The sequence below is a fragment of the Pelophylax lessonae genome (genome assembly GCF_965119305.1).
Source record: "Pelophylax lessonae genome assembly, chromosome: 13".
Taxonomy (NCBI): domain Eukaryota; kingdom Metazoa; phylum Chordata; class Amphibia; order Anura; family Ranidae; genus Pelophylax; species Pelophylax lessonae.
In genome coordinates this window covers 152,950,292-152,962,752 of record NC_138780.1, presented here as the reverse complement: position 1 = coordinate 152,962,752, position 12,461 = coordinate 152,950,292, and the positions used below count along the sequence as shown (strand labels likewise).

Sequence of the window (12,461 nt, the reverse complement as noted above, 5' to 3'; positions counted from 1 at the left end):
AGAAAGAGAAAGAGAAAGAGAAAGAGAAAGAGAGAGAGAGAGAGAGAGAGAGAGAGAGAGAGAGAGAGAGAGAGAGAGAGAGAGAGAGAGAACGGGTCGCAGCTCTGTGTCTGAACAGGTGCCCCCATAGCAAGCTGCCTCCTGTGGGGGGCACTTAAAGGGAGAGGCCAGGAGCACCGAAGAGGGACCCCAGAAGAGGAGGATCTGGGGTACCCTGTGCAAAACCAACTGCACAGAGCAGGTAAGTTCAACCGGTTTGTTATTTTTAAAAAAAAAAGGTGGGGGGGAATGTAGGCTTTGAACAAAATAGGGCTGAAGAAATATTGGTAGATCTTTTTGTCTGTGGCCCTCTTGGAGAGATTTTAATTCCACTGCTGTTCGACACTGGTAAAAAAATTCTAACCCTTCCTCACTCGACTGAAAATGTCCTGTGTATCCTTTGAAGAGATTTCTAGGAGGAATGGAATCGTGGCAGATGGTAACAATGGTAATACATGACAGAACAGAGAAGGTTTAGAACCTCTATCCAGAATGAAATTAAATAATTTGGCACCACTTAGGCAGGGTTTTTCTAATTTTTCTTATTATGGAAAAGTTCTCAAGGGCTCGATCATGCTGCCTCTGCTGATAAAAAGGGGGTTGCAGGGTTTCACCGTCCCCCAACCACTAGTGTGAACAAGCCCCTATAAAGTGAAAGTTTTGCTATTAGGCCGAGCAATGAAGGGGTAGAATAGGGCAGGTTCCCATCTGGATATCTTTACTTGTCCCAGAGAAAGCGAAAATTAAATGAAAAAAAAAAAAAAACGAAACTATGCCTTTGACAGTTGTCACCAGAAAAGGGGTTTCTATTGAGCTTTCACCCTCCTTTTGTTCCAGTGACAACAGTAAAATATTTGATTTCACTAAGCTTTGTATTATGCTGACAGTGGCCACCAAACAATAAATCACATGAAATCTGGACCCATTAACTCTTTCCTAATTAAACAAAAACTAGGGGGAAAAAAATGAACAAAAAATTGAGGATTCTACTTTGAGTTACAACCAAGCTTCCTGGAATAAACCAAGATCTTTCCACACAGGGCATTAAAAATGTCAAAAGGTGTCTAGGAACCATGCCTACCACCTTTTTCCATGTGCCTCTGCCCTTCTTAGGCACAGCGACTACAAGCCTAACCTAAAACTCCAACCAGTTTACAGGGGATAATGGGAATTTGCTATAAATGAGTTAAGACGGTCATGCTTAAAATTTGAATAATACACTGAAATTTTATAACCCGAGAAAACTATAATACTATACATATGTATATAAAACGTAAAAATTGCCTCCATTTACCTTTGCATGATCCGTCTTTGCAGTGATCTTTAAGATGAGAACAGTTCTTTCCATCGTAATCGTCAGAGCATGCACAGTAATAATCTCCACCTAGATTGTAGCATAGGGCTTTATTCTGGCAAGGGTTGGGGTCACACAAGTCAATATCAACCTGAAGAGAAAAAATATTAGGTTAAAACTATTTGTATGAAAAAAGTTGAGAAAACTTACAAGCAAAACAATGAGTGAATGGGGCAGTTGTGTTCATGTTGCACTAAGGATACAACATTTGCGCACTGATAAAGAGTACCTTTGTGTTTTTTAAGGCGAGCAATTCAATGTTATTTTAAAATTACAAAAAAATAAAAAAGTAAAAAAATACAAAGTTTTAGGACTGCCAAGCCCTAAAGGCAACTAAAAGATACAAGGACTGGGCTATCCAAGGCTTAAAATAAAGATTCAAAGCCACAAGTCTCTAAACATTCCATTAACTGTACAATTTCCATACTGGCTTGTATTTCACTGTGTGTTAATCCCAAACACAGAAATAGTGCGATGAAAATGGCCTGTGGTCAAATATCCAGGCAACCTTTTTGCTGTTGTCGAAGAGCTAGTGCAACTAGTCAGACACATTCGTGCCACTGAGCTACAAGAAACATCCCCCCCCCTCCTATTTTAGTATGCAGCACGGAGCCGTTTTCCAGATAGTAGAAAAAAAAAAAAAACCCGATTGCAAGAAACGCATTGAAACATAATGCAAGTCAGATAGTACAGGTTAAATGTCTGTCTGCAGTCACTATTAGGACAAAAATGCCAAACTTAAACAAATGTTAAAACCATGTAAACCTTTAGGCAGTTATGTCCTTTTAAGGCAGTCCATCTTAATAAATGGCTTTCTACTTGTCTTGACATTGGTTATTAAAGCCAGATACAGGAATTTGTCACAAATCAAAAATGTTGCAGTTTTATGCCTTAAAGAGGAAAAAAAAAAAAAAAAAAAAAAAAAAAAAAAAAAAAGGTTGGTAATCTTACAATATTGAAATTGTATCTGGTGAGATTTTTTCTGTATAGCTTTTGTACCAAAAAAAAAACCAAACTGCCTATTGTATACTTGGAGTATTCCATCTTTTGCAAAAAGTAATAAAATGTCCACATTTTGCAAAAAGCAAAAATGTGCAATACATTTTACATTTTAGCCTGCAAATCATTGCAACTGCAAATAAATTGGATTGCAGGTGTAAAGCTCAAGCTTCAGTAGACGCTTTCCCCAGCCCCTGGTCTGTCCGGAGATTTAGACCTTCAGCTACGGAACTAGAGGTAGTATCAATGGACTACATGTGGGGTGAATTTACTGCACATTTGCTCCACTGAACTGCAGTGGTGGCAGAAATAACTTTTTTCAATCACAACTTTGTGAATGAACAATGTGGCTGTGCAAGTGGAGCCATGACGTGCCATGATGGAGAGCTGAGCTGCACAGATTTCCAATATGACAGAACCGGCAGAGAAAAGAACCATGTAATCCTGTAGGAGGAGGCTGTGAAACAAAAAAAAAAAATTATATTTATATTATATATATATATATATATATTTTTTTTTTTATCCTTTGTTGCCTATCAGCAGTGATGATCTTCTACAACCATTTCCCAACTACATATCGTGAGTCCAGACTACATGCAATACAATGATGGCTGCATGGCATTTCTCAGGTTGGATCTTGCAGAACGTTTTCAACAGAAGACAGACTAAGACATCCAACATGTCTTAATATGTCTAACATTCGGACCACAGAAGTCAAAAACTAGTCGACTAGAGCAGTGGTCCTCAACTCCGGTCCTCAGGGCCCACTAACAGGCCAGATTTAAGTATTACCTTGGGGAGATGCAGACTAGAGTACTGCAATCATTGAGCAGCAAATTATATCACCTGGGATGGATTTCAGTTATCTTGCAAACCTGGCCTGTTAGTGGGACCTGAGGACCAGGGTTGAGGACCACTGGACTAGAGAATATGAAGTCTACTATAAACGATCCATTGCTGCTTCCCACACCTGTTACCTGTGTTGATGGGGGAACCAATAGATTTGCTTTCCTGCAACCCATGGTTGCAGGAAAGAAAATCTGTCTATGGCCGGCTTTACAGGTGGATATCCACTATAAACAACCCTAATGCACACACACAACCAGGATGACTGAAGTTTCTATAAATGAACCCTTTAAGTCCAGGGTAAGGAAGGGGATACAATCATAAGCAGGCATAAACTCCATGTTAACCACTTTGTAAACGCAATACAACTTTTTAAGCCCAAGCCCAATAATTCTGCAGCCCAGAAGTAGGAATGTGAACTGTATGTTCCAAGTTTCCAGACCCACTGCCAATCAGAAAAAATATTTAGTTATTGTAAAGTTAAGGCTCGGTTCACTTATATGCGAATTGGATGTGTTTTGAACAGACATGTGAAAGGACATGGATTTCCATTGAAACTGTTCACATCTAAGTGGTGCAGTTCAGGTTGGAATTCCAGGCTCATTGAGTTCTATGGGGAGGGCTTCTGAATCGGGGCTTCCTGCTTTTCAACCAACTGCTTTTCAGAAAACTGCACAAATGCAAAAACGTGACCCCCCTGCCAGATTCAGCCGATGTCTCACAGTGGTGGGACTACAGCCTCTCTGTCACATCAGGCTTTGTGGAAGCGTAAGTGGGAGGTTGCAAAGAATCAAGTTCGGAATCTGGAAACACGGTCTAAGTATCTACAGACGCATATTCAACAGGCTTAAAAAAAATAAAAATCGGTATGGAGCAAACAGAACAGCCAAATGAATAAAACAAACACCAAATGAAGAATAAACTCTTTTCAGAAAAGCCGTGCCCCAGCAAGCAGTTTTGATGGCACATTTTCATGGCTGGCAGCATGATTACACAGTATTTTTACAAAGTGATAGGCTATGGTTCCCCTTTAAGGAGGAACTTGAGGGCAGGAGGGAAGGGGGGGGGGGGGGGAGTACCATTAATTGCCTTAATAAATTATAAAAAGCCATATGCAGGAAATAGCATTTCATTGTTCTAACGCAAACAAATCTAAAAGCAGATAGAGGATTAAATCATTTATGACACTGTAGAGCTACAGATGAAAAATAAAACTTCCGCCAGTGCAAACGACAAGTCTTCCTGCCTTGTATAAAAGTGCAGTAATATGAATCCCGGATGACACTTCAAAAATGAAAAATAGAGCTGGACTGGGGAACACTTGCTGCCAACCAATCAGCTGTCCACAGAAACTTCTAAAGAAACTCTTGTTAGCCAGGGGAACCCATGCCTGCCACCTCCCTGATGGAAAGCAGCCCTGCTAATACACTGTTAATAATACACTTGGGGTTTCTGAAAAGATTTGGCAGACGTTTTCTTACAAACAACTCTGCTAGTCTGCAACATAAGGACAGTATACAGGTCTCCTGCTATACTCTTCAGCAATGGACTAGTCTAGACGAGAGACATACACTACTGAATCAAAGGTTCACCCAAGCCTTATTTAGGAAATGTAAAGGCCATTGGTACCTTCCTACTATCCACCTGTCACCAGTACTAGTTATACAAGGATCACAGGAGAGGAAGAGGCTAACAGTTGAGCTTGTCACACCCGAGAACAAGGGTGACCCAAAAACTCCACCACAACCTAATCTTCTTAACCCATCATGGAGGGGTACATAATGTATGTGTTGGGCTGACATACAAGGTGCATGAAAAGAGCAATAAACAATTCCACCCGTCTTTCTTGCTTCCATTAGAAAACACAGCAAGTCTTTTAGAGACAGATTCCGCACCAGTGAAGCAGGAGAAAACTCACCTACTCTGAGGTTTCTCATGCTTTAAGACTACGTAATTACCTTGCCCTACCAACTCCCACTGCAAGCTCTAGTTCAACTGACACTTTCAACTAAGCACACCTTCCTGCCTGCATGGTAGAGCTAAGGGCAGATGGTGTCCAGGAATATTACATGAACCATCTGCCCTCACATAAGATGACCTCGGCAGAAATGCTAGGGGGGGTGTTTTTCAAAGGGATTCCCTAATAAAATAAACCATGAAATCATGGATGGATGGGCAAGTTTGCTTTAAATATTAAACATGAACTAAAAAGTGTTTTTGGTGCTCAGATGCAGTGTACTTTTTCTTGAACTTAAGCCCCGTACACATGTACCGATTGTTGGCCGTAAATTTTCAGCCAACGTCCGATCGGCCGATTATCGGCTTGTTAGTATGATGCTTTCGACAACCGACTGCGACTTTTCGGCCGAACAAAATCTGGTGTGCATGCTATAAAATTTTTGTTGGCCGTCAACAGAACGGCCGATTGTCAGTCAGTACAGATTTCGGCAGACAAAAACTCAGATGAGCAAGACTGGGCATGCTCAGAGAAGAAAAAACACACGGAAAGTAAAACCAACACATGACATCACTTCTAAAGTTGGTTGTTGTTGGCCGAAAAAATTTGTGTGCAGTCTAGAGCACATTTCAACCAACACAACAACACTGGACAAAAGACGGCCGATCGGTCGGCCGATGATCGTTGCGTGTGTACGAGGCTTTACACTTTAAACAATACACCCTGGTGTCCAGGACCTACCCTAATATGCCAATGGACAGTGAAGGATCAAAAGAACCCAGAGAAAGTCATCATTGTGCTTTTTTTACTGTAAGCATGCATCCTGCGTATTGACCCACCCTCTCCTAGCTAGCGTACTATTGTATGGGGAGAACATGCAGCTGATATCAAGGCAGAGGTACTTCTGCTACCTACATGCAAAAATACAGGTTGCTTACAAGTATTTTTTTAACAAACATAACCAGATTAAAATGTATTTTTATTGCTTTAGAACTAACTAGAATCCACCGTCCAACACATCGCTGAATGTCCCAAAAGGAAATAGGACGATCTTTTACAGGTTGTTCTACAGCGAGCGTCATATTAAGGATTACCCAGTTCTAAAGCACTCATTTTTCATGCAGGGAGTGGCAAATAAAAAAAATTCTTTCAACAAACCAAAATTTGCAGCAACATGATTCAGGATCCAAAGATTTAATAATGCCCAGGGAGGAATGCTTTATTTGTACTAGCACGTCCCACTGAAGTTGAGAGCACAAACAGTTCAGAGCTCAAGGACAGCAAAAAGATTGTCTCATTCTTCAGTGTTCAGCTCTCAGCCTTAACAAAGCTGGTGAGAAAAAGGCAGATTTTTCTTCTTTAGATGTCCCCCTATCAGCGACATTCATACGTTTCCTCTGCTAGTATAAATTTCCCTTTCCAGTTCAAGTTTAATAGTATGTACCAAGGATATAGACAAGAGTTCCCAAGCTTCCTGCAATTCAAATACTTAAAACTGGCTCCTTGATCTTCTACAATAAAAAGGGACCAAAACTAAAAAGCATCAAAACAGCCATAGGGGTAGGGGACTTTAACGCTTCCATAAGATTAGGTGTGGCTGTCGGGCACAGTCTCCTGATACAGTAGTCTATAGGCTGCATATCTTTTTAGAGATTTTCATTTCCATTTCTCATGACACAGTGCCACTGGGACAGCAAGTATGGGAATCTCTTCAAAGGAGCCATAGAGGGCAGTAAAATCTGGAAAAAGACCTAATCCTTCCCCACTCCATCCGAAAACAGGTTTAGCTTAAAATACAGTTCCTGTGTGCCTGGAGAGCCTCGTAATCCTCAAAATGGCCTTAACATGCTCAGCCAAGACCCACCAATGAAGCATCATTTGAGAATTCAATGCGAGAACTTCAGAAGCCAATAAAAGACCATTACTGACTTCACCAGGATTCAGAGAGGTAGAGCCATTTGCATATAGTGTATGCCTGGGACAATTGGACTTCCCAGCAGTATAATGCACTGTATGGAAGAGCTCAGGCTGGGAGAATGAAAAGCAGTATAAGGACAACAGAAAAAGAAAGCAGAGCAACAGAGATTAATTTATCTGTGTTCTGCTTCTCCTTTCAGTGTCCAGTCGAAAGCTGGCGGATAGTCAATACCTGGAAGTGTTAAGTGCACGCAGCAAAGAAAATTAGGGCCTCTGACCTAAAGACTATACACATTTCATAACTGGATGTACATAAATACAAATCTTTGGCAGGCAAGACGGCTCTCATTTCTATGCATTTCATCTGTGTATTTATTCGTTTTTCTGAAGTTTAGAAGACCAAGCAAAATTACTAATGATGTCTAGCAAAACTGCAACTGTGCCATCTATAAAGCAGTGGTCTCCAAACAACTGCAGCCCTTTGCTTGCCTTTATCCAGCCTTTGCTGCACCACTCCTCCTGCTGATCATCAACAATGGGGCACAATCCTTCCATTGATACCAAAGATGGGGCACAATCCTTCCATTGATACCAAAGATGGGGCACAATCCTTCCATTGATACCAAAGATGGGGCACAATCCTTCCATTGATACCAAAGATGGGGCACAATCCTTCCATTGATACCAAAGATGGGGCACAATCCTTCCATTGATACCAAAGATGGGGGCACCATCCCTTCACAACCAATGATGGGGCACCAATGATGGGGCACCATTCCTTCACACCAATGATGGGGCACCATTCCTTCACACCAATGATGGGGCACCATTCCTTCACACCAATGATGGGGCACCATTCCTTCACACCAATGATGGGGCACCATTCCTTCACACCAATGATGGGGCACCATTCCTTCACACCAATGATGGGGCACCATTCCTTCACACCAATGATGGGGCACCATTCCTTCACACCAATGATGGGGCACTATTCCTTCACACCAATGATGGGGCATTATTCCTTCACACCAATGATGGGGCATTATTCCTTCATACAAATGATGGGGCACTATTCCTTCACACCAATGATGGGGCACTATTCCACTATGCAAGCGCTTTGCTGTTTTACACCGACTGAACAGCAAGCTCGGGCATGGTTTACTTCCACTAAGGCCAGTTCATTTTATATTGCCCACTGGCCACAATCTGACCCCTTCCCCTAAAGTTTGAAGTACCATAACCAGGCCCTTTGTATTATCTAATAACACAAAACCAGAGCTTATATTGTGTACATATCCTACAAGGTACTGTAAATCTCCTTCTCTCTAATTGCTGTATCACCAGCTACATTCAAATTTAAGATGTAGATTTAATTCTGACTGGGGAAGAGTCTGCAGTCCTGCCCGGAGGCTCTGCAAAAACTCTGCTCAATATAGCTGCAGGGGATTATGGGAAACCTGAAAATCAGATTAAGGCAAGTTAAGAGGGATTTAGTACTGTTGAAGCGTTTCCTGATTTTTTTTTTCCTTTTACACAGAAATAATTTCTGCTTTGCGTTACACTTTCTGCGATGAACTACAATTACCAATTTTTTTTGTTTTAAAAATGACATTTGATACAGTCTTCGAAAACATGTAGTGAGGAAACATGGACTTTATAGAATATGAAACTTAGGCACTTTCTAAATTTTTCACCCACCCACAGTACCACTGTGATGTTGTAAATTGGTTACAGTATGATACAGTCTTGTCTACATCATTAAAACAGAAGCAAATATGACATATGGTGCAGTCACATAGCATCCCCACAAAATAATTAAATTACCTGTTAATTCTGGCAGTAGAGGGTTTTTTTCACCTGTAACAGGCCAAGCTGACCAGAAAATTTTCAGGTACAGAGTTGAGACAAACCGTATTACACTGGTGGGGGTGCTTACAAAAGACTGGCTCCCCCACCCATATGGTTTAAACATTTTTTCCAGAAAAAAAAAAACTTGCTGTAAATGCTTAACAAATTAAAGCCGGAATAGTGCTTTCATTTGTCTTTTACACGTCCATAGGGAGTACACATAGTGACCGCATAGCTGCATGATGTCACTGCAGGATGAACCACAGTCACCCAATACATCTATGGGCAGGGGGGGTTGGATTATTATTATTGCCAATGATAGCCTGCATCATATGGATTTTTTTTTTGCAACATATGGATTTTTGTGTGTCCAGATCTAGAAGGGAACAAGAAAACAAGCCGCCAAAAGAATAGACATTCTGCCCCTTTCAATGTCCAACATCACTTCGATACAACCAAACAAATTTGCTTATTCACACAACATATCAAGTAGCAGATCCATTAATATATAATGCGGTAGGCCTTGGATTGCTCTAGTTTAATCCAGAGATAGATTTCCACAACACATGAAAGACAGCGCACAGCAGACATCCAGGAGCATCTCTCACCTCGCATGTGGTGCCAGCATAGCCGGGAAGACAGCGGCAGTGGAAACCATTGACCAGGTCATCACACACTCCTCCGTTCAGACATGGGTTGCTGGCGCATTCATTCACCTCTATCTCGCAGTTCTTCCCAACAAAGCCCCGGGGGCAAATGCATCGATATCCGTTTATCTTGTCCTAGTAAGACGCGTAGGTAAGCAATAATACAACACTAAAGTCTAATAATAAAGTGCTAAAACAGCAAGAGAACTACTAGTACAACAGCTGTTATGTATAGCAAATGGTAACATACAGCAGTATGATAACGAAGACAAACAACGAGACAAAAAAGGCTTTGCATGTTAACATAGCACTGTATTTGACTTACATTTTTGAATTATAGGAAGAGGGACCAATGTATACCAAATGCTCAAAAAGACTTCTCTGGACAGACCGCTCAATCAGCCATGTCAATCAAATTAGAACTATAGGCAGAACTTTTTTTTTCTATTTTGGATAGCGTAAGAGGGATAAACCCATGTAAGCTTTATTTTCGCCTTCTTGGTCCCATTGGGATTGGGTAGTAGAAGGAAATCCCTGCAAAGGGAATTCCTTGGGGCCCATAGGTCAACAGAACTAGTGTCCTTATTGGAAGACTCCGACCCCCCCCCCCTAATAATTTTATGGGGACAGCACAACATTTTTTAATTTTGTTTTAGTTTCCTTTTCAATGATAATGGTAAACAGCACAAATAGAGAGGGTGAATCTCCTTAAAGAGGAAGTAAACCCTCCTCTGATACTTTTACCTATAGGTACTGTAAATATCTCCTAAACATGTACCGTTTAGGAGATATTTACCTTACATGCAGCCAGTGACGTCACTGGCGCATGCGCTCTGAAGGAACGGCCGCTGGTGCCGTTTCTTCAGAGACCCGTGCCGTGACTGTCAGCTCCCACGCGCGGAATGGCCGGATGCCGTGATCCCGGAAGGTGAGCGGACGGCACGGCGGGGGCTCGTTCTAAGGCAAGTATTTCATAATGAGCTAGTATGCGATGCATACTAGCTCATTATGTGCTTCTCTTTCAGCTTGTAAAAAAAAAAAAAAATTGAAATGAGTTTACAACCTCTTTAAAGTGTTACTAAACCCACAACAGTAAAAATCAGTCTGTTTATGTAGTAAAGCATGCTTGTTATACTCACTGTGGAAACTAAGGGATTAATCCTTTGCATTGAATAAAAAGGCTGTTTGATCCCGTCTTCTCTGATCCTCCCCCTTCTTCCACAGGCCCCAATCTATCTGTTGATAGAACAGAGGCTAGGGGACAAGCTGCACATGCTCAGTTTGATGTGTATTGCTAGAGTTTGTCTTTTTTCTTGGGAGAGTGCATGTGACCAGCACAGGGCCAATCAGCACTGTCCAGACAGAGGGTCAGGGGTCCTCCAGCCTCATAGGACAATCAGGGAAGAATGAAAACAACTCCTACAAGCTTTAACCAGACACTGATAGAAGTCACAAGACTGCTCTAACTGCTGATGTGGAAAGGTATTTAGCTGTTTATTTTTACTAAAATGATTGCATTTCCATGTTCTGTGTACTGTGGGAGACCAAATATAGCGAATGCAGGGTTCTGGGTTTGGTAACACTTTAACGGAGGCAGAGACAGCAATAAAAAAAATGACAATGTCCTTTCAGGACTGAAATACGAAAGCCACTATTGCCAACTTGGTTTAGGGATGTAACCTTCATTTAACTTATTTGTAAGTCACGGTCCTCAATAAGTATTGAAGTCAGTCGCCAAGCTGCAGCTCAATGACCTATTCAAAAGCCAAACGAAGACCCAGAGTGCAAAACCAAGATGGAAACAGCAGCTCTCATATTTGTATTCTACAGGCTCCAATTAAGTGCTGTTTATTCTTCATTTAAACCAGTGATAAATAATGAACAATGGTCACCAGTAAATGTGCAAATGGTTTGACATCTGATCACTCTTGTTTGATTCAGCATTATTGGCCCGGCAGAACAAGCGATGTCTGTATGCACCAGCAGATTGCAGCCCTGGCTGACTATTCTCAGGATAAAATGCTGTAAGCTGCATAGAGGCAGACAGCTAGATTATGCTCCATCAGAGGTATGGGCCTGCTCAATCCTCTCCAACGATTGACACAAACGAACAGGCAGGCAGGCTTGAAAGTACATGTTTACGCAAAAAGTGAAAGGGGAGTCTTATTGAGCCAGATCGTGCATATACATTGGGCCCACACCTTTTAGAACTACATGTTTTCTTTGGAAAGCAGCCACAGCCTTAGTAGAAAGGCCTGTTTCTTGCCAGCACGCTGTACACAACAACCCTTATTCTCGGTTAGAGAGCAGCTGCTTTTCCGCAGAGATCCAACATGTCCCCAGCAGAACCTACAGCTCAGCAAACAAGTAAAGTCAATGTGCTCTGCTGACTGGGGAGCTCTAAAGCCTAGTATACCCAATCAGTTCTTTTAGTTCAACCCAGTGGGAGCTTAGCTCAGGTCGGAGCTGCTGTACTAACAATCCAATGTTAGTACAGCATTCTCCCCTGCTGAACCAGAGTTCAGCAGTGTTCTCCCCTGACCAGAGTAGGACTGATCGGGAGCTGGTCAGCTGGTGGTTTTCCAGCATGCTCATCCAACAGAAGCCAACCCGGCTGCCATACACAAGGGCTGAATATTGGCCGGTTTTCATTGAACCAGCCGATGTCACCCGACATTCAGACCATGTGTACTAGGCTTAACTCTGGCTTAGGGGCATGTTGGGCCTATGCAGAAAGACAACTGCACCACACAAAGCAAGAGTCCTTCTCTACAGCACACTGGCAGTGGAAAGGCTTTCCTAATCAGGTTGTGACTGCTTTCCAAAGAAAACTAAATTAACACCTTTGTTTTGA

At 41.9% G+C, this 12,461-nt stretch overlaps 1 protein-coding gene across 1 annotated transcript in view; it reads right to left on the bottom strand.

Annotated features, from left to right (window-relative positions):
- Nucleotides 1-12,461, bottom strand: part of JAG2 (jagged canonical Notch ligand 2) — a gene marked incomplete at its 5' end in the record, with an annotated part of 141,906 nt that overhangs the window by 19,182 nt on the left and 110,263 nt on the right. Inside the window, 2 exons of the mRNA XM_082275851.1 lie at nt 1,334-1,484; nt 9,569-9,742. Of these exons, the coding sequence (XP_082131977.1) occupies nt 1,334-1,484; nt 9,569-9,742 (325 nt within the window). The remainder of the gene's footprint in view (nt 1-1,333; nt 1,485-9,568; nt 9,743-12,461) is intronic.